The following is a 21497-nucleotide window of genomic DNA, read 5'->3' as shown; positions in this document are numbered from 1 at the left end:
GGATATCTTGATGTTCATTCCTCCTGGGTCAACCTCCAAAAACATTGGATGAGACAATTCCCATAAATTCTTGCTAGCTTTTTATGTCCCTCTCTACATTGTCTATATATAGGGAAAGTTATTGAAGCCACAGTGGCCTAATGGATAAGGCACTGGCCTCCTAAGCCAGGATTTGTGGGTTCAAGTACCATCTGGAGTGACTGATATTGGAAGTGTGTCGGGCCATAAACTAGAGGTTCATGCATTAAAACTGTCGTCTGCTAACGTTGTTTTACTAGTGGCTGGTTGTCCTGAAAGTTTGTAGGAGGGGATGCCCCAGTGTCTTAATGGATAAGGCACTGTTCTTCTCAACTAAGGATTGTGGGTTCGAATCCAATCTGGGGAATGACAGCAGCGGAAGCATGCTGTGTGCGTAACTCAGAGGTTGTGGATCGAAACCATCCTCTGCTAAAAGCGTTTTACTTTCAGACACAGTGACATGAATTAAACCCACATTTTTTGTTGTTGTGTATGGGTCAGTGAGTGTAATTGATTTCAAGCTCATGATCATCATGCTTACCAATATCACACTGATCGGCTTTCGTGGACAAAGACATATACCATCTATAAAGATATAACATCTGTGCTATCATCCGTAGGGTAGTGATGGAACAATTTGAAAAGTGATTTAATGTAGGCATCTAAATGTTTCTTTGCAGTTTTAGGTTCATATCCCAACTATGAAATGATAGATGTTAGCAAAATACTTGAAGCTGTGGACATACTGAGCTACTTGCCTCTTTTGATTCTCGTGTCCTTTTCACCAGCATTGTTAGTTCAGTACATCACTGCTTCTCACGTTCCTCGTGCTTTGTGTTGTGTTTAGTGCTTTGTTGTGATGTGTTTGCTCCCTGCTGTTTATGCCCCTCTCTACATTTTCCACATTGTCTCTCTACCTGTGTGCCTGTACTGCGACTGCAACCCCAGCTGTCTAGTGGATAAGATACTGGTTTCCTAAGCCAAGGATTGTGCTTTTGCATCCCACCTGGGGTGACTGACAGCAGAGACCCTTGTTGGATCCATAACGTAGAGGTAAATGGATCAAAAATCTTATATTAGTGGATGTCCTTGATCACATCTCCCACTTTATGTTTAGATCTGACACTTTACTGTCTGATGAATGTGTAGTTTAATTTTCTTATTTCACAGTAACTTGGCTTTTGTCAGCACAGGTTTCTATTTTTTTTTTTTTTTTTTTTTTTTTTTTAAGTTTTGATGTTCACTTGTTTTCAGTATTTTCTCACTCATCATAGAGGATAAGACAGAGGACAAGTGACAGAGGAGGCAGAAGAGACAGGCGTCCAGTTGTCTGGTGAAGTTTGATCCTCAGGAGATGAAAATCTGTTTTCAGTAAGGAGAGGATATTAATTCCTCTAAGATCTCTGAACAAAAACTTGGTTTCACTTCCAGAAAAAACAGCCTCTTAACCTCTGAGGTTCTTCACAGCACTTTTTCTGCCTGCTTCAAGTAGCGGGAGGCCAGTTCAGTTTACCACACCAGAGAAAGAAAACTTCCATGACGACGTGTATTTAAATACAGCAAGATGTAAGCAGTGGACTTTTATGATCTTTGACCTCTGATCCCTCTGTTAATTTCCTCAGTATGACACACAAGGGTGGTAACAGATAACTGGTTATTATTTATGAGGCCAATAACAGGGAGGAATTGATTATGACTCTAATATTACTTTAATGAATCAGTGAACCTTTCTTATCATTAATGACTCAGCTGTAATATTGAATGTCTAGGACATGCACTAGCTGAAACATCATTGCCAATTAAATTTTAAAAGCTGTATTTTGTATTATTATTATTTTTACGTTTACTTGAAATTTGATATCTAAATATTTTATAGAGAGTTCTGGCAACATAAACTGCAGCACAATGTTATGTTACCAACACAGAGCAAGGCAAGCATTCACTAAGGGAAGAACAGGCAGTGAAACACAGTAAAAACAGAAACAGGGAAAACAGAAAGAGAAACAAACCACAACAAACCACACTGGCTGATTAGTCTTTATGTTGTATTACAAATATATACATTATTTATACTGTATATAGACTGCAGTGTCAATCCTAACATAATCCTATCACACAAATGGAGGATTGTTACACTTGTTGAATCTCTTGCTTGGTTCACATTATAACTAAAAATCATCCTTCACATTACAGTAACACTGATTGTAATTTTAAGAGCATATTGTGAACACATTGCTTAAGTGTTACTGATACATTCTTGAAAAGCCCTCATCAAAACCTATAAAAGAAAAATACCCATACAGTTTAGACATCATAATATACTCAACCAATTATGTACTGTATATGTCTGAATAAATTCATCAAAACCTAAAAGTATTTTAAAACACATTGAACCTTAATACACTGTTAGAACATACTGAGGTTTTGACAGTCATCTTCCGTCTTGTGTTGATGCTGTTTCTGCATATGAAAGCAACTTTTGTAACAGTCTGACTGTCAAGTAACGATATCAAATCATGATATCAAATTAGTGGAATTGCTTTGCTGGAAGTGAAAGGTACAACATACACTTCTCTACAAGGAAGAGAAATTGAAAAACAAAAAAAGTGGGATGGGCATCTGTATATTTTTCTGTTCTTCACACAGGCTGTCTGTGTCACCTACAGTAAGACAACACTGCCATTGTCACTTCATCCAAAACACACAGGACAGACTGAGACTGTGACGTAATTATGAAAACAGTCAACTCCCCACAAGAGTGCTGAGTCATTATAGTTTTGTACTAACTGTAGGTACACTGTCACTCTGTAGACTGAGCACCTTCATTTTTTACATTCAAAGTTATTATATTCATACTAAGTTATTGCACAACACCTAATGGATAAGGCACTGGCCTCCTAAACCAGAGACTGCGGGTTTGAACAACATTTGATGTGAGCAGAGTGGTGCAGTGGAAGTGTACTGGGCCCATAACCCAGAGGGTGATGGATCAAATACTATCCTGTGCTAACAGTGTTTTACTGGCCGCTGGTTGGCCTTCAAGTCAGTGTTAAAACAACAGTCAGGTTTCCATATAAACATTAAAACAAGTTTTTCTTGCTTTTATCAATCCTGTTGATACTGCTCATTTGAAGATCCTTTCCAAATGCACTTACAATGCAAGTGATGGTAATGGTGATAATATGAGGCTTCAGCTGTATCAGTTGGTCAAATAAGTCTTTTTAGTAAAAAATTCCCTTTTTGAGTCTCAACAGACAGTTTTCCCTGTTCAGCTGCAGTAGAAGTATAGTAACAGAAAGGGAATTCGGCATTAAAAAGACAGTAACTTTGAAAGACTTGATTTGACTAATTCGGACTGCTGAAGCCTCATTAGCTCAAATAAACATTTGAATAAAAAGGACTGTGAATTTTGTTCCCCATCACATACACTGAAAGTGCATTATGAAGGGATCTCTTAATGGCCAGTATGAACAGGAAAAATGATTACACCAAAAAAATAAAGTGTCAGTGTTCATTAGGGCACCTGACTATTGTTTTAAGACAGACTTGAAAAATTGTCAACTTATCCTTTAATCAAATCTCAAATACATCATGACAGAGAGGTCAATAATAGTGCAAATTGGGGAACAGTTACATTTATTGTTTGAAAATGTGTCAAAAGTGCAGGCGTATACATACTGTTTAAGGTGTTAATGACTGTATTTCAAAAGAAAAACAAAACATGAAGCTGTGATTGTTCCGTCCGCCACCTTAAAAACTGAACTATTACCTCAGGAAGTTCTTTCTGTCCTCTTGTTACTGTGAGGTTACAGTCCTGTTTAAAAGCACCAGTCAAGTTGTAGGTTCAACATTCACTTGCATCTGGGTTGATTTCCTTAGAAGAGATGACAATAAATTATACAAGCATTAAAACTCTGGAACCAGATCTTCAAAATAGATACATGATTATCTTTTCCTGATTGTAGCATATATTTTTAAAGATTTGTTGTCTTACAGTAGGGCTCACAGACCATCCTATTGAAAATAAATCTCAAATGCTACATTAAACATTTTTTTTGTATGTCTGCAGTATGGTTGAACATGGAAGCAGGACAGTGCATACCTCCAGAGGCCTGGGAAGGGTGCTGAGGCAGCGCTGGACAGCATGATGGACTGATGGGAAGAGACATGAACTGGGCAGGCTGTCTGGTATACAACCCTGAGTCTGGAGCTGGGATAAAACTCTCTCTGTGGACGCACAGAATACCTTAGGTTCAGAAACTTTATATTCTACTTCAAAGTTTTCACTTGATGCATTCTGCAGTGCAGTGAACTATTAAACGTTATATATTCAGCCTCTCTGATTGCTTGTTGTTGTACTCTGTTGTACAGCTGTGTAGTGATGTTGCTGTGTACCTATGTCTCTAAAATTAAGCATGATAGTTTCCTAATTGACAAGAATGATGGTTTTAAGTGCAAAAAAAAATAAGACTCTGCCCAGGTTGGAAAAATAACGATAGCTACAGGAAAATCGGACAGGAAAACATTTCAAACAGAGCTACAGAATGGGAGAGGTGGTCTGACCTGTGATAACAGTAACACACAAACCCAGGTGCGCACACACACACACACACACACACACACATATCATGTATTCACTATCATGTGACTGTAAATGGGTAAGTGATCTGTAGAAATAGTAGCACACACTCTCACAAACACACAATTACACTATGTGATTGTCGGTGGGAAACTGAGTTAAAAAGCTTTCTGCACACAACTGCACTCACAAATATGCACACACAATCCAGCACTGGAGAAAAACATCATGGGTGTATGAGCAAGTGAGCAAATGGGTGTGAGACAGAGAAACAGAGTCATACTATAGGAGATAAGTGAGTATGAAACATAAAACTGACCTGGGCAAGCTGCCAGAAACGTGCTGACACCCTGGACTCCCAGGCTCTCTACAACCTGTTGAATAACACACACACACATACATGGACCTTGTGAACAAACATCATGAATATTTTTTCTTTTCTCATACACTCATACTCAAGCACGTGTTGACTCTGTGGGGCCGGTGAATGAATTTTCTTCTTTTATCATTAAGGGCAAAGAGGAGGAAGAGATAACTAAGTCATATCAGTATGACTGGTAACTTATCTATTAATCAAAAGCTGTGAGGTGTGTGTTTGTGTAAGAGGGTGTGTGTCATATTTTCATTATCTAATGTGCAATGACTAGACATCTTGTCTAGCCTTACATAATAATTTGTTGCATATATCTTTGGTCAGCAGAAACAAGTCATCGTGAGGACAACCAATCACTGAAGCAGTTTTCATGAGTAGAAAAAAATGGCACAATCGGCAGGTTTAGATCTGAAAACTGATATCCATTTGAACCAACATATGCTGTTCTCATCTTAACAGACAAAATTAAACTGCAAAAATACATCAGTTGTGGGTTAAAATAATTTTAGTTTTAAATGCAGATAAGATAAAGCACACGGTATTCCCCACACCCATCAAGTGACTGCTATTGAAATTTAAAATGGTACGAGTATTTATACCGGTATCACAAGAGTGACACCGGTATAAATAGTTGTACAAATATTTGACAGCAGACTGTTATTCAAGATATTTGACTCAACCATTTAAAATCAAACTAGGCTTTCTGTATAGAATTAAATGCCTTCTTTTCCTAAGCATGAAACTATTGTTCAGTCAAGTCAAATTCTGCACTTGACACGATGCTTCATCATTACTTTAGCAGTTAAACCCTGTTCTTCACAGTTACACTTCACTAATAACAACTTTTGTGCTTCTCATCGCTCATTTTTCCACAAGGTTGGATGGACGTAAAGTAAGTACCATTTGTCACTTGATTTGTGGTTGTCTATCCTTATTTGTGTTATTTTAATATGCTGGTTTTGTGGTTGTCTGACTATGAATGTTTCTTATTAACAAGTCGAGATCTTAACAAGACTACCTGATTAAATAAAATAAAATTTAAAAAAACTGGTGTGTTTAATTGTGATTATTGCTTCATAAGTGCATGAATTACAGTAATTTTTTTGGCCATGATGGGACTGTCTTTGTCAAATATTTCTTGTATTTATACAGTATTATTAATGCTGAGTTCTCAAAAAAGAACATTTAAAAGAGGGATTTCAGACATTATACTATATATATCACAGCAGATTTTATTTGATGTTACCAAATGATATGTAAGTCTTTCATATAGAACGGTAAATCTTCATTTGCACATTTTCTACGGCCAACATACTACAGTACTTCTATGGACTCTGATCAAAGCAAAATTCTACCACATGTAATAAATGAACATCGGCTTAGCTACTTCCTATTGCCAAACAATAAATCATCATACATTTTCATCCAAAAATCAGTTACTCAAAGCTTTTTCATTTGCTGCTCAAAATATTAAGTGTTTGGTGGGTCTTTCCAAAGAAAGATAGTTTGTTGCATGAGATTATATATGTGTTAAACTCCTGGTTTGGATGACAGAGAAAACAGTCTGAGTGATGATAGATGTCAGTGACAAAGAAAAGAGCATCACCTACAAAAACCTCAAAGTTAATAAAAAAAAAAAAAGATACCACAGTATCGCCCACACTGTTTGATTGACAGATGATCTTTGGGCAGTTTTTTTTTTTTACTCACCTTGCAAAGTGCTGTCATGGCCACAGAGTCCATGAAATTGACCGAGCTGAGATCCAGAACCAAGCAATGAGTGTGTGTCAGTAACTGGGCTGAGGAGGAGGGAGGAGAGGAGGAGGAGGAAGAGGAGGAGGGAGAGGTATGGACTCCAGCTGGGTTCTCCTTCTGACCGCGACTCACTGTCTGGATGTAGATTGGAAAAGTTGTGGAAAATTAGTTCAGCTGCCGTGTAACACATGGTGAAATGGAAAATTTCTTCAAACATTCCTGTGAGTTTTCCCTTTTCCAACTGGAGGGATCAAAGCACAAAATCAGCCACGCACACACACATGCCAGCTGCATACACACACCTTGAATATTGTACAGAGCAGGTGGAGGCACTGCAGCTTGAAAACATATGTCCAGATATTTGGATCATGTGGAAGGAATGCACCCTCATTTACTCTCCCAATTACAATTACAAGCCCATCTATCAATCTTGAACAATTTCACTCAAAATCATCTCTTTTCTCTCCATCTTTCCAATAATATTAATTCATTTCACCCTGCTCTTTGTGTGTGTGTGTGTACGTGTGTGTCTGCATTTGTTGGCACCTCTCTGATCTCTGTGAAGATCAGCTCAGAGTTGGCAAAGTAAATAGGACTGGAACAGGAGAGTACCGTCACGCCAGGAACTTGCTTTGCCTGTTAAAAACACACACATACACACATTTAATAAATTACATGCTCAAAATTTAAAAACAAAAAAATGAATTTAATTTTGAGCATCTCTATGTGATAACTTAGCACAATAGTGACACCCCAGACAGAGGGTCATTATTTGCAACAGCAATCTGGTTCACTTACAGTAACTGACATTAGACATAAAACAAGTGCTGTGCTGCCTTGTGCTTGCAGATCATAGTAGATCGAGAAAAACGGTCACGCTCATCAATATGTATCAATTCTGTTTGTTATTAACAAAAAACACAGAACTTAGACTCTAAAACTACCACCTATGAGCCATCTAGTACAGTATATATCAGAATATGTCATTTTGAAGGAAATGTTAAAGGAAGAATTTCTTTTTTTTATTTCATATTTTACCATGAAGATTCACAGACTATAGTGATGAATTCATTATAAAATGAGTCTAACAATAAGATCCTTTTTTTTGTAAAGACTCCATCCTTTTGCTTGTTATTGTACTTCCCTTGTCTTTTTCTCATTTATTTTGGTATGTTGATTACAATTTTAATTAAAGAGAGGAAATTTTGACACAAATATTAAAGTAAAAAAACAACAACAATACTGTGATTGGTCCTTTAGTTGCAACTTTTTCTAACAGATGTACTCACTCTTTCCATTTTGCTATAAATTGTATTTTTATTCCTCTACTTCTCAAAGACTACACCATCTTTCATGTTTGTATGAATTTTTTTTATTGTTATGACAATTACTTTATCTTTAACTCTTTTTAGAACTGTGACCTAGATGCTGAGAGACTTCATTTTGAGGTCAAACATTGAGGCAAAATCTCCAAACAAACAAAAAACAAAAGGTAAGAACCTTGTTTTTCTCATCTTGGAGATATTTTATTGTAGCCTAATAATGATAATGGCTTTAGTAAGACTCATTGTCAGCTACTGTTCAATCCAAATTTTTTTCACCTAAGCAAACTGTGCATATGCTATTGAATTAGTGCCAAACCATAAAGGATCTACTGCATCTGGGCAAAACAAAGTTTGGCTGTTTTATGCTCGTGTAACATGGAAGGAACCAGTTTGATAAATGTGGATTTGAAGAGTCTTTCTGTTTTATGAAACTAATCTGCTTCTACAGTGTACGATCAACAAAAGAAAAAAGAAAGAATAGGGTCATGTATACAAAATGAATTAATGATGGGGGACTTACACCATTACGAATGCATAATATGTACTTGACAAATTGCACAAAGGCGAGTTGTGCAGCAACCACTAGTGTAACAGATTGAGGAGAGAATGAAGTGGAGGGAACAGAGAGAGCGAGATGTTGACAGGAATTCACTGATGCTCTGAGCTAGACAGATTGCCTTTGGTGACAGTTTGGTGTTTTGATGTGTGGCAGATGGTGGTTTTTAGCCAGGGATTTATTTTTAGTGTGTTTTGGCTGCGTGACAGTTGCACCGTTCAGAGTGCTTCATTAAGCTTATAAAATACTGACCTTCAGTGGAGAATTTGGTGTTAATTAGTGTTGCTTTACATGTTGAGGATGCAGTGATTTAGTGATTTCCTGCAGTATTTAAAACCCAATTATGTACAGATAATGAAATATTGTCAATCCAAAATCATTTCCAAACTTTTTAAACATAAAACTTTAAGATCTATTTTTATTCTCAAATCCCTTTCCATTAAAAACTGGCACTCATTCAGATCGACATGGATCTACATCTTGCACATCGGTACCCATCCAATGCTCGCCACATTGATTTGCATTTGCATTGCAAATGCTGTGATCCAGTTGAAAGCAGAGTGTGTTTCATGGGCACATCCAAGACAGGCTGTGGAGAATCCATTATTGACTGTGTTTCACACTGATGACAGTTTAGATATGCGCGTCCAGAGCCTGCAGTCAGCTAAGATCATCAGCAATCATTTAAGGTCAGTGTGAGTCAGTCTTTGGCATATTGGAGGCCAATTATGAACCATTAGATTATTAAATTCACACAGTGAAACATCATTTTGTTTAATTATACAGACAGACAGACCATAGATTGTATTTTTCATTTCCATACTACATATTAGTATATTAGTATGAAAGTAGTTATTTGTACCAGTATAACAATAGCATTTTTGTAAAGTTGTATAGTATTTGTACTTGTTTTCAAATTTCAAGTCCAACAGTAACACTGATGGGATAAAATGTTAATAACTTGAGCAACTTCTGTGAATTCAAATTTGAACTCAGCTGCATGTATCTGACAAAGTATTTGAAGAAGTTTGGTAAAAAGTTTTGTAGCTCAGCTGCAGAGAAACATTATGAGAGGAGGGTGGCAACAGAAGAAGTTCATAATGAGCTAGAAGCAAAAAATAGACCATATATGACAGGTGACTTCAAGAAGTGAGTTGAATGTTTTGGACTTGTAACAACTCTGCCATCTTTCCAACTCATTATGATTCAATAATTGTTTAACAAAGTGAGCAACAACTTAATTAAAGGAAAAGTACTACATTTTGGGAAATATGCGTGTTTGCTTTCTTGCTCAGAGTTAGATAAGAAGGTCAATACCACTGTCATGATTGTACAGTTAGTTAGCTTAGCTTAGCATAAAGACTGGAAACACGGGGAAACAGTTAGCCTGGCTCTATCCAAAGGTAACAAAATCACCTACCAACACATCTAAAGCTCACTAATTAACAGGTCATATCTAATTTGTTTAATGTGTACAAAAAACATGTGTTACATGCAGTAAGTAATTCTTGAACTGACATAATTCCTGGACTCTTGTCCTCACCAGAAGCAACGATGTAACATCAGTTTTACTTTTCTGTTTGTGCACAGATTAAACAAATGAGACATGCTAATTGTAAAATTTAGAGATGCTGGTAGGTGGATTTTTTTTAAAACTTTGGACAGAGCCAAGTTAGCTACGTCCCCCTGTTTACAGTCTTCATGCTTAGTTAAGCTATTCGCCTGGTTGCTTTAGCTCCATATTTAGCATACAGACATAAGAGTGGTGGCTGGTGGAGAAGAAGAATAGAAACTCCAAATAAAGCTTTAAGAAAAACAGTCAGAGAAGAGTTCAGATAAAACCTACTGAGTTCTTAATGAGTTACTGACTCAGTTGTTGGTTTGGGCTCATGGAAAGAAATTGCTTCTGTCAACTAATAAAAACTTAAAAAAAGCAGCCTCTTCTTCAGATAAATGAATTGCATCTTCTGGTTGTTTACTATAGTTGTGAAAGTATTTCAACAATTCTATCATGCTCCTAAACCCACTGTGGTAACACAACTTCTAAACCTTGAAGTAACTTTTAATTCAAATCACCCAATCCAGACAAAAGTAACGTCAAGTTAATGAACACAGAACAGAGATGGCAGATGATGACAAAAAAGTCTGAATGTTCAAAGCATTTGGTTGGATTGTGTTTTCTCTTTCATGTAATTTCCTAATTACCTTAGGACTCAACTCAACTCAACCTCGAACCAAACTTTAATCAAACAGGTTTTTCAAAAACTTGTCATGAGAGCTGTGAAACAGATTGAGTTTACCTCAGTGTAGAGTCCCACATCTCTGTAACAGTCTGTACCGGGAATACGACCCAAAACAACAGTGGAGGAGCTGGAAGACAAGGACAAGATGAAAGACGGAAGAGAGACAGAGGGGAATATTAATGAGAGTGCAAGTCTGCCTGGGAGACAAATGAGAGGAGGGAAGGAAATACAAAAGTTTTAAGATCTATGAAAAAAATAAATAAATAAATGAAGACAAGACAAATCAACTCAGTCTTTGCCTCAGTACAATATCATGAAAGAACAACAAAAAGGAACACCCTTGTGTTACCCTCCTGATCTCTTTAAACATGTAAATATACAATATGATCAGACACAATAATGATTAAAGGTCCCAAATGCAGCATTTTACAAACCATCATTAAATTTGTTCTATTGTGTCTCATGTTAGTTTCATGAGTCCCTTTGTATTCCACTGCAAAGATCATTAATATTTTTGTTTTACTTTGTTCCATGTAGCACCAGTAAAATGATATTTAATACTGACTGTTGTGTTCTGTAGATGAATGTGAGTAGAGAGAAGCCAGCGGCCACAGCCAGACCCAGGTCCAGGTTAAAGACCAGAGTGGAAATCAAAGACGTGACCCACACCAGCTGAGGGAAAGATGGGAGGAGAGATGAAAGGTGATCAGGTGGGGATTAGTGCTGTTTGTGACTAGGGCTCTGTGCTATGAGCTTGAAAAATGATAAACTACAATGAAAATTGTGTGTGTGTGTGTGTGTGTGTGTGTGTGGCCCACCAGGTCTAATCTGTCAGACTTCCAGAGCACACACACATCTTTGATCTGAGCCACTATCCCCTGCAGGTTCACAGCGATGATCACTGCCAATACTGCCTGGAACAAACAGTAAAGCATTACTGAACATCGGCTAAGACTTGTGAATCATCTGAACAGTGAGCGTCACCCAGCTGAAGTATGACTTGCATTTCTTAAAACGCCTTCACTGATATTTTAGTGTGTACCAAAGTGCCGGGTTCTGCTTGAGGTTTCTACCCGTTAAAGGGGAGTTTTTCCTTACCGCTGTCGCCAAGTGCTTGCTCATGGGGGTATTGTTGGGTCTCTGTAAATTAAAGAGTATGGTCTTGACCTGCTCTGTGTGAAAAGTGCCCTGAGATGACTTTTGTTGTGATTTGGCGCTATATAAATTGATCGATTGATTGATAAGTTCTATAATTCATAATGGTGGTTTATTTGAAGCCATATTTTCTGAAGAACTGGCAACACAAACAGAATCATCAGTCAGCTGCCCTCCGTCTGTCCAAAGGTGTCCCACAAGGATCTAGCCTGGGCACATTGCTATTTACATTATGTATCAATGATTTGGCATCTGTATGTCGTAACACCTGAATTTGCTCCAAGCACTGGCACCACAATCATGTCTCTTTTGTAGATTGTTTTTCTTCTGTGTTGTGTATCGTGTGACATTAACCTTTTAGAGGCCCAGTGATGCTACTGGTTCTCACTTCATGATTTGTAGATTCGTTTATGACTTTAAAAAGTAAATGTTGGTCACGATTCTTTAACAACTCAACAGTATAAAAAACACAATGATGACACGTTCATGTCTTTGGCATCCATCAGAAAAAATGTGAGGCCTTGTTTAACAGCTTATATGACAAACATAAATGATATTTATTATCACAGATGCACTTTACCTTTGGCAGCTGCTCAAAGAGATGACCGATCTTCAACAAAATGGTTAGAATCACCAAAGCTGATACCAAACCTGCCATCTAAGAAAGTAGATCAAAACACAAAAGAAGAAAAAAGGACCAATGAGGGAAAAAAATGGACAATGAAGAAGAAAAATACCTCTTTAACAATCACAAAGGTGACTTTTGGGTTTAATGGGATACCTGTGATTTGACACCGATACTATCCTGGACCATACTGCGAGAGAAGGAGCAGCTGACAGCGAAGCACTGGAACAATCCTCCTACAGTGTTACACAGACCCAGAGCCAGCAGGTCCTGAGGCAGCAACAGACCACAGGAATTTGAAAAGTTATCATGTTTTTATTTGTTCAGGCTCTAAAATAATATCTTAGGGTTAGGGTAATCTTTCAAAAATATTATTCCAGGGTTTGAAAGGGTTAAATAACTATGGTCTTATTGCTGAGTTTAGAGCTCAATAAGCCAAAAGCCTGAAGGATTTGTTACAAATCTTGAGTATTCCATTAGTTATCTTAAAATACAAAGTTTGGTACTTCACTTTCATCATTCAGTATTTCTTATATTCAGGAGGTCGACTCTGATACATTTTTAGCAAACAGGCACTTACATTCTTTTCACTGCAGTCAATTTGTAGCATTACTCTTCTTAATCAATGGACACTTCACAAGACCTTCACAATGCATGTTTGAGTAGTTCTGCATGGATGTTGTCTAACCAGAGTTTGTTCTCCTTGTTTGTACTAAATTTTCACATGCTACATGTCCTAATTTAACATTTTGCCTCGCTCTACTGGTCTGACTGATAGAAATATCTCTGCAGCAGCTTTCTTTCTATGAAGCTACAAACAGAATTCATCAAAGAACATTTGGTAAGGAATAGTCAGACCCACCTTTAACCATCAAGTTGCTTTGCACCACTTGATCACTGCTGAGAACAGAGCTGTGGCCCTGCATCATTATTTCTGAACTGGATTTGAACAGGCTTATTTAACACGTGTTCTCATCTGCAGAATTCTCTGGACACTACTTTGATCTTGAGGCATTAATATTATGTGACGTCTGTTAACCTCTATCGGTAATCAATAATTACTGCAATAACAGACACACCTCCCCTTATCATTCCCCTGAGTTACAGCGGCATTTTGTTGACACAATGAAGTTCCATTTTATCATGAGTGAGCGATAGATTACAGGAGCAACACTGTAGACATGCCGTTTATTACTGGCAATTCTAGCTGCTGTATGCACTGTATATTACACTAGTAACACTGTAAGAAGGATATTGCCGCATGTAATTTACTGAGAATGTTTTGTTAAAGAACAGTGCTTTGGAGTATCTTGCTCAGGAGAGAAAGTGCCCAACAACATAAGCACAAAAAATAGCCCCTTTACTTTAAAATTGGGTTCATACTGGATTCTGCCTTTACTTCAAGTCTAAGTTTGTACTTTGCTTAAAAAAAACTGTTTTAATGGTTATGTATCTGTACATAACATGGACTTTTCTACATTTTTTTTAGCAATGGTCAAAAAGCAGACCATGCAACAAAAGTTAAAGGAGTTAAAACTGCTGTGAATTTACCTGACTAGAGTTCACACGGTAGCCATGTTTGTGGGCGAACACTGAGCCCATGGCTGAGAGGAAACTGAAGCCAACCAGAGCAGTTGACAGAGCTGGAATGAACAACTCTCTGGCCTGCGAGAGAGACGGAAGGACTGGGGATGATAGACTGGTGAAGAAGAGGAGGAGGAAAGAAAGGTTGAATGACTAATTTATTATTCAAAGGGGAAAAAAGAAATAAACAGTAATGTTCTAAAAAATTATCACCAACCATTTAAACTGAGTGGCTGAATTACTCACACATTACTCACTATTCTACCATGAATAAAGTTACAATAAAAACAATAAAAACACTTACATATGGGTTGAATCCAAAAATCAAACACAATAGTCTTATAGTATCTATAAATTATAGTAAAACATAGCAAATGAAATGACAAGGAAAAATAGACAATGACACAGTTCTACTGACCCACTGGGTATGTGTCCCACCACCTGGACTCTGTGCTGTCCAGCCAGATCCATCTGCACTGACAGGATGGTACCCAGGACAATCTGTGGGAGAAAAACAATGGATGTGACATTTTCTGCACAGAATGTCCAGTTTGGAAAAGAACAACATACAGTTTTCTGCATCTAAATGTCAAATGAGTCAGTCTGTTTGTACACATGCACACGTACACAAACATACACATTATCATGATCAGATAGTGTTGGCCCATTGTTGTGGTTATCTTTTCAGATCCATGATCAACAATTTGGGGTTGATCTTCCCATGTAATACTGTAACTTCAAATAATTGAACAGATAATGACATGAACCCACATAGACATCTAAAATGTTTAAAGAAGACCAATCAGATGCTTCTTTTCCAGTTTGTAGGTGTTTGGTTTTGTGTTCTTTCCATCATCGCATGCATGAAGTTTATTGTCTCTGTTGGCAAGTTTTGCCTCTTTTTTCAGGCTGTGTTTCATTCAGTATCTTAGTTTACCCTTCAAGGGTATAATATGGGTTGAAGGTTGATTTTTTTTATTCATTCATGTTGTTTATGGCATCAGATTACCATTATATAACACATTATAAAAGTCATTTAATTTTTAACTAATAAAAAACAGTTGTTTAAAGGTGCAGTGTGTAGAATTTAGTGGCATCTAGCAGAACAGATTTGGTAGAAATGGAATATAATATTCATAAGTATGTTTTAATTAGTGTATAATCACCTGAAAATAATAATCGTTGTGTTTTTGTTACCTTAGAATGAGCCCTTTATATCCACGTAGGGAGCGGGTCCTGTTCCTTGGAGCCCACCATGTTGCACCACCATGTTTCTACAGTAGCCCAGAATGGACAAACCAAACACTGGCTCTAGAGAATGACGTTCATGTTTTTCGTGGACACCGTATGTTCTCCTACACGCTTGGAAGGGGAAATGGGGGGGCGAGTTTTCAGTTGGTTGCAATCTGCAACCTCACCACTAGATGCCACTAAATCCTATACACTGCACCTTTAAATTTTGTGTAGTTTATTTTTCAAAGTATCAAAGAGTTTTTATATTAATTGAAATTTATATTTACATTTTTGGGTTTTAGTTACAGTTATCTACAGTGATGAACTCTGAAATCCTTATAGTAACTAAAGAACCGACAACAGAAAAAATAAATAATATAATAAAAATAATGTAGATTTAAAAAAATTAAAAAAAAAAAAAACACACCATCAGAAGACAGAATGATGATTAATCAGTGGCCAGGTGCAGAAATGTATTGTATGTAGGGACTCTGGAGATATCAACAGATTTTTATATAATTATGAGTCATTTATCAGCTCGTCACTGTGGCATCTGTCCATCTGGGTGCATCTTATGGGTATGAGTCTAAAGTATGTTTGTGTGTGTGTGTGTGTGTGTGTGTGTGTGTGTGTATCCCTCACCAGTATAAGTTCCCATGGTATAGCGACAGGCAGCTTGTTCTTAAAGTGCTCATTCAGCATCTTGCCTCCGATGAGTATCACCATAGAAACCGTGGAGACTGACAGAGTTCCTGGTACAGCACTGGTCACTCCATACAGAACATCCTTTAAAGTCTGGAAGAAGACACACATGCGCGCAAACACACATGCACACACATTTTACATGTCCTTTATAAAATGCACCAACAAGTAACTAAAATTTCAACTACCATAAATATTTTTTAATTGACTTTAATACTTTATGTACACTCATTTATAAACTATTAATAGGACATCTTCTATTGCTTTGAGGTCACTTCCCTGTCAGTTATGTTTGGACCATCGTATCTCTAAACCGCTCCAGTGCACATTCGGTTATGGTCCAGTGAAGCCAGAAGAAAACCACCATCAACAAACATCTGACAAGCCACCCTGACACCTTCCAAACTCACCTCCAAATGCTGTCCATGTGGACGTGAATTGAGCTTGAATTCTCCCTCTAAAAAGAACAAACAATCGCTAACATACTGCAGCAATCCCAGCAGTCAGAAAGGGATTTTTTTGCCAAGACAGTTAAATTGGTTGGATCTGCCAGCATAAGCCCAGCTTTGCATTCAATAATCTCACAGCACCTCCCATAAAATAATGCAGGAAACATATAGAGATGACGTCTAGATGTCTTCCAGTTTGATCAAACAACCTCAACTCATTATTATCGTCGATTTGCGGTCTGCATGTAGTATGTACAGATGACCCCCCAGGTATCCCAGTTGTAGCCGAGGACAGCGCTGAAGCCACAACAACTTTTCAGGCAGGCGCTCCAGCTCAGATGTTACATACCACAATTCAACTTCCACCGCTAAGGTCCATAACGCCCAATTCTGCTTCTCATTGCCCTTTGATCAACCAAATTCAAAGCATAGATGTTTATAATGCAATAATGATAATAAAGTGCTACTTATACACAAGGAGATGCTCAAGTTTTTTTGCTCTTTATGCAGTTACAGGTCAGGGTCAGCTATTATGTCATACTCTATTTTACTACAACTTTATTTTAAGTATGCTCATTGCTGATAGTCCGCCCCTCTGTTAGCTAGCATCTGTTACTCACACAGATGGCTTCTTTCATCAGGCTTTTGTGAAAAGCTAAAATGTGTTTATGAGGTTTTTGGTCCATATTTTAAGCTAAATTGGTATCTTCTATTGTGGTTTTAACAGATTAAGGACTCAAACAATCTCTTGTTAGCATTCAAAAACAATTAATACCCAATAAATTGTGGGAGCTATAAATGTTGAGCCAACCAAATGTTTATCCTTGTGAACTGATGCCAAAATTCTACCATCCAGTACAGTATTAGATATCCATTTAGCTTAAAGAATATGGACAGAAAGTAGCTTTCCAGATGAATTAAACCCCTTTAAGAAAACTCCAGAAGCCGAAGGAACAGAGTCTAGCTAAGAGAGGACTCTTTTTTTCTTGAACCTTGAGGTCAGCCACATAACAACCCTTATGAGAGCTTGTATGGCTTCAAAGTCTTGCCCAAGGACACTTTTGCAATGTGAAATCTTGCTTACATGAGTGCGTGTGTGTGTGTGTGTGTGCGTGTGTGTGTGTATGTGTGTGTGTGTGTGTGTGTGTGTGTGTGTGTGTGGTACTACAGTGTTTCAACTGACCCAAGCTGAAGCCAGCAGTCCGGTGTGTCTCTGTGCAGGTATTCCTGTCATCAGTGGCAGCTGAAGGGCGATCACATGCAGGCCTGCTGCTGTGGTGTAGCCTCTAATAAGAGGATCAGACAACCAGCGACACACACCACCACCACGCAGCAGGTACAGCAGGAGCTGAGGGAACACACACACACACACGCATACAATTTCAATTCACATATTTTTGGCATGTGTATGGTTGATAGTGTATTTTCATAATCTACATGACTTAAAAGACCTGTCATACTTTTATAACATAATGTGTTGCAGTTGACTTTTTGCTGTAACTGATCCTGATTCTAGTATGGTGTGTGTATCCAAAGCCTGATGTATCTTATTCCTCTGTGCTGTAGAGCTCCATTGCTCCAAAAACTATTAAAAACACATCAATGAGCCACATTGTTGCACTGGGTGATATTCATGTGACTTAGTACTACATGGTTTGTTGTAAATAACTTGAGTATAAAGTCAAGACGTAGTGGTAGCACAACAATCTAGTAAAGCTCTGTAAACTGAACTGCATTCCCACACATGTGCAGTGGCATCTGCCTTACACAGAACTACTCTCTGGAGACTGAAAACTTGATTGCCATTATTAGTTTTTGGAGCCATTTTCAAACAAACTGACATGCCCAAACTCTTTGCGGTGAAGGCACATGTCACTCATTGATGTGTTATCAGTTAGTTATTTATGTTAATAGTTTTTGGATAACAACAGAGGTCTACAGCACATAGGAATACACACACAATACTTGTAAGTAGGATGAGTTAATTGTTGGTTTGGCTCTGAGTTGTTGACAATAACAGAAATATAGAAAATAATTAGCCATATCCTTTAACCTGCTTGTCAATATGATTTTCTACAGTTACCAGAGGGCCTTTTACTGGGTATAACACTATTGGAATCAGATGCAAGTTTTATATGTGGGAAAGTGAGCAATGACTAAAGAGTGAGTTCTTCAAGTTGAGAAAAAGTGAAAATCCAACAGATGTGGCTGTTTTCCACTCTGGTCCATTGATGCCACTGTTGCTGTAGAAATTGGTATCTCTTGTGTGTCTCGCTGTATAGTTGTTGAACATATATGAAAAATGCTGCCTCTTTGATTCTGAGAGACTGACAAAAAACAGGGCAACTGATATTTACATGGTAACACATGGCAACATATTTGCCTGCCACTACAGAGAGGGTTAAATGTAAGAAGTGAGTTGGGGATCATTCACGTCTCTCTGCACCTGTGACACCAACTGATTGGTCAGGGGAACCATGTAGAGGGTTGGGGTGCGTAAAACCTCTGATAAATTCCAGAGGAATAAAAAATATACCAAACAACAACATGGACATCACAAATACCTATGGTTCCCCACAATTTAAAACATTTTAGGGCAGATATTTTCTGTAATATTTAAGAAGGGTAAAGAAGCAACAATGCCGTTTGACTGTTATAGAGAACACAACATGTTGTGTATCCACAACAATAGAGATACAATGATGAAAACAAATGAGATATTTAAGTGGATGTCTACTGGGAAATTCTCTTCTCCTGCTCATCTCTATAATAGGGTCAGAGGTCAGAGGTCAGTTGCACAGCGGTGAGTGTGTGCCTGTGCATACTATTTAGCCATGTATTGTCTATTGTGTGTGTGTGTGTACCTGTATGAGGCCACAAAGGAAGGTGAGCTGTACAGCCACATTCACTTTGGCTGCTTCCACATCAGGCTGACTCTCTTCAGTGCCGTTGCTTAGCAACTCCACATTAGCTGTCACAGACCCAATCATGATGGCCAGGACGGCAAAAGTTCCTGTCACACGAAAACAGACAAACAGTAAAGAAACTCTTTACTACAGCGTTGGGTTTAAGAGTATTTGGTAATCACACAGTAATTGTGGAAACTGAGTTACACTTTAATCAATATTGCTTAAGTTTAAGTTTAAAGATTATGATAGAACAACTGTATTTTTTGCAACTAATTTTGACTGGTGTGGAAAAGATATTTTGTGCCAATATTAAACAATAATCTTCAGTAACACATTTCCAGAGGTGCCGATAAGCAAGGCTCTGAACCTGGGGAAGACTCTACACTGGATAGTTTCTAGATATGGACAACATTTGATAGTCACCGATGGAGAGGTGTCTGGAAGTGCCGAATATGAAGTAGATGATCAGAGGATAGAGAGAAGTGTACAGACCAAACACTGGAGGAACTCCTGCCAACATGGCGTTGGCCATACCTGCGAAAAAAAAGGAGAAGTGGAGATGAAAATCCTGCATCTTTAAAAGCTCAATGCTTCAGAAATGGCAATGCATTTTTTAAAACTCATCAGAGAATTTTCAGGGGATTTCAGGGTCTCTGCACTCATGAAACATTCTGTACTTTCAAAGGACCACAGACACCTTGAGGTCAAGTTGTACAAGTTTTTCCGATGGTGTGACAGGAGCGATATGCTGTTCAGTGATTTGGGCCTCATTTATTTATAAAGAACTGCCAAATAAAGGAAAAAGGTAGAAGAAGGAAGAGAGGAATACAAAGTAGGCTACATGGCAAGCAAATGCTTCAGTAGACTTGTATTCTTTAGGAAAACAAGACAGTTAACATGCTTTGGGTGATAAATGACAGTAGTCGTCCATCGTTTTAGTACAGAATGTAAACCGTGGTTTGTACATTGTTAAAGCCCCCATCTTTGCATGTATTTATCCATGCATAGAAGCATGTACGATATATCATATATGATTGCATTCTTGACTTGCAGTTATAGGTGTTACGGTCCTGGAAACAATACTTGCTTGCACCATTTGTTCAGAATGTCTCTGTCATGTTGAGTAAAAAAGATTTCACATATGTTTGTCATGTTTCTGCTTTAAACCTGTCTCTTGGAAATCGTAATCCAAACCTCAAAGAAATTTAAAGGTTACATTGAAAAAAAAAATTCTTCAGACATCATCAATATACCAAATTATGTGAGGAAAATGATAAGAAGAGGTCAAAGGTACGTGATGCTATTCAGGCAGCTTGTAGTTGTTTAAAACATATAAAAACACTTTATGTGATCAATATGTGATTGTTTTCTGTTGCTGCATCCTCACCCTGCGGCAGATGCATGATCCCAACGCTGACTCCAGACACCAAGTCTCTGATGGCGTTTTCTTTGATGGAGTAACGAGGCAGCCATGACAGGACAGGAACAAAGCCCAGCAGAAAGTTCTTCAACCTTGGACCAGAACACCTGGAGGAACACACACACACACACACACACATAGAGGCTTTATGGTCATAAGGCTTCAGATAAAGGACCTAAATCATCTGTTAGCCCTGAAGCATGGTTGAGGGCCCAAACTGACATTCAGCAAGGCCGAAAACAAAACCTATCTTTTGACTCACCAACATTGTGCCTTCACCCTCTCCAACAACGACAGAGACTTCTTTTCTACCCGCTGCCCAAGGACATCCAGCTGTGCTTCGTCCAAGGAGACAGCAAGATAAGACTGCCTGTAGTGAGGAAGGCCATTTCGGTCAATGGTGTCCATCTAAAATCAGTCTAAATGATTACTGGCAGTACAGTCAACTTTCACTTTGTTCTTGTTGCAATACAGGGTGTCAGTTTAATGTGTCTCGTGCACTTTTCTTAAGGTGTAAAATGTGTGAATGAAGTTACATGACAAAGTAGAAGAAGAGTAGTAGTGAATGTAC

At 38.0% G+C, this 21497-nt stretch overlaps 1 protein-coding gene across 1 annotated transcript; it reads right to left on the bottom strand.

The window, feature by feature from the left end:
* Positions 1–3628: 3628 nt before the first annotated feature.
* On the bottom strand, positions 3629–21342 carry LOC121896384 (solute carrier family 26 member 6). Its single transcript, XM_042410232.1, has 18 exons — positions 21189–21342; positions 20894–21033; positions 19930–20040; positions 19462–19610; positions 17781–17945; positions 16089–16241; positions 14632–14714; positions 14181–14328; positions 12786–12899; positions 12585–12662; positions 11668–11763; positions 11415–11521; positions 10907–10976; positions 7272–7361; positions 6681–6860; positions 4917–4971; positions 4121–4245; positions 3629–3892 (listed from the first exon to the last, which is right to left on the bottom strand). The coding sequence occupies exons 1-18, from the start codon at positions 21332–21334 to the stop codon at positions 3863–3865; spliced, it is 2040 nt and encodes a 679-aa protein (XP_042266166.1). The 5' UTR covers positions 21335–21342; the 3' UTR covers positions 3629–3862.
* Positions 21343–21497: the final 155 nt, after the last annotated feature.

This window comes from Thunnus maccoyii, chromosome 4 (assembly GCF_910596095.1).
Source record: "Thunnus maccoyii chromosome 4, fThuMac1.1, whole genome shotgun sequence".
Lineage (NCBI taxonomy): Eukaryota > Metazoa > Chordata > Actinopteri > Scombriformes > Scombridae > Thunnus > Thunnus maccoyii.
This window is presented reverse-complemented; position numbering and strand designations above follow the sequence as displayed.

Coding starts and splice junctions, on each gene's coding strand:
- LOC121896384 (XM_042410232.1), bottom strand. CDS start 21,334: ATGGACACCATTGACCGAAATGGCCTTCCTCACTACAGGCAGTCTTAT. Junction 19,611..19,929: donor TTCCAGACACCTCTCCATCG/GTGACTATCAAA, acceptor TTCGTGTGACAG/GAACTTTTGCCGTCCTGGCC. Junction 3,893..4,120: donor CCCTTCCCAGGCCTCTGGAG/GTATGCACTGTC, acceptor ATCTCTTCTAAG/GAAATCAACCCAGATGCAAG.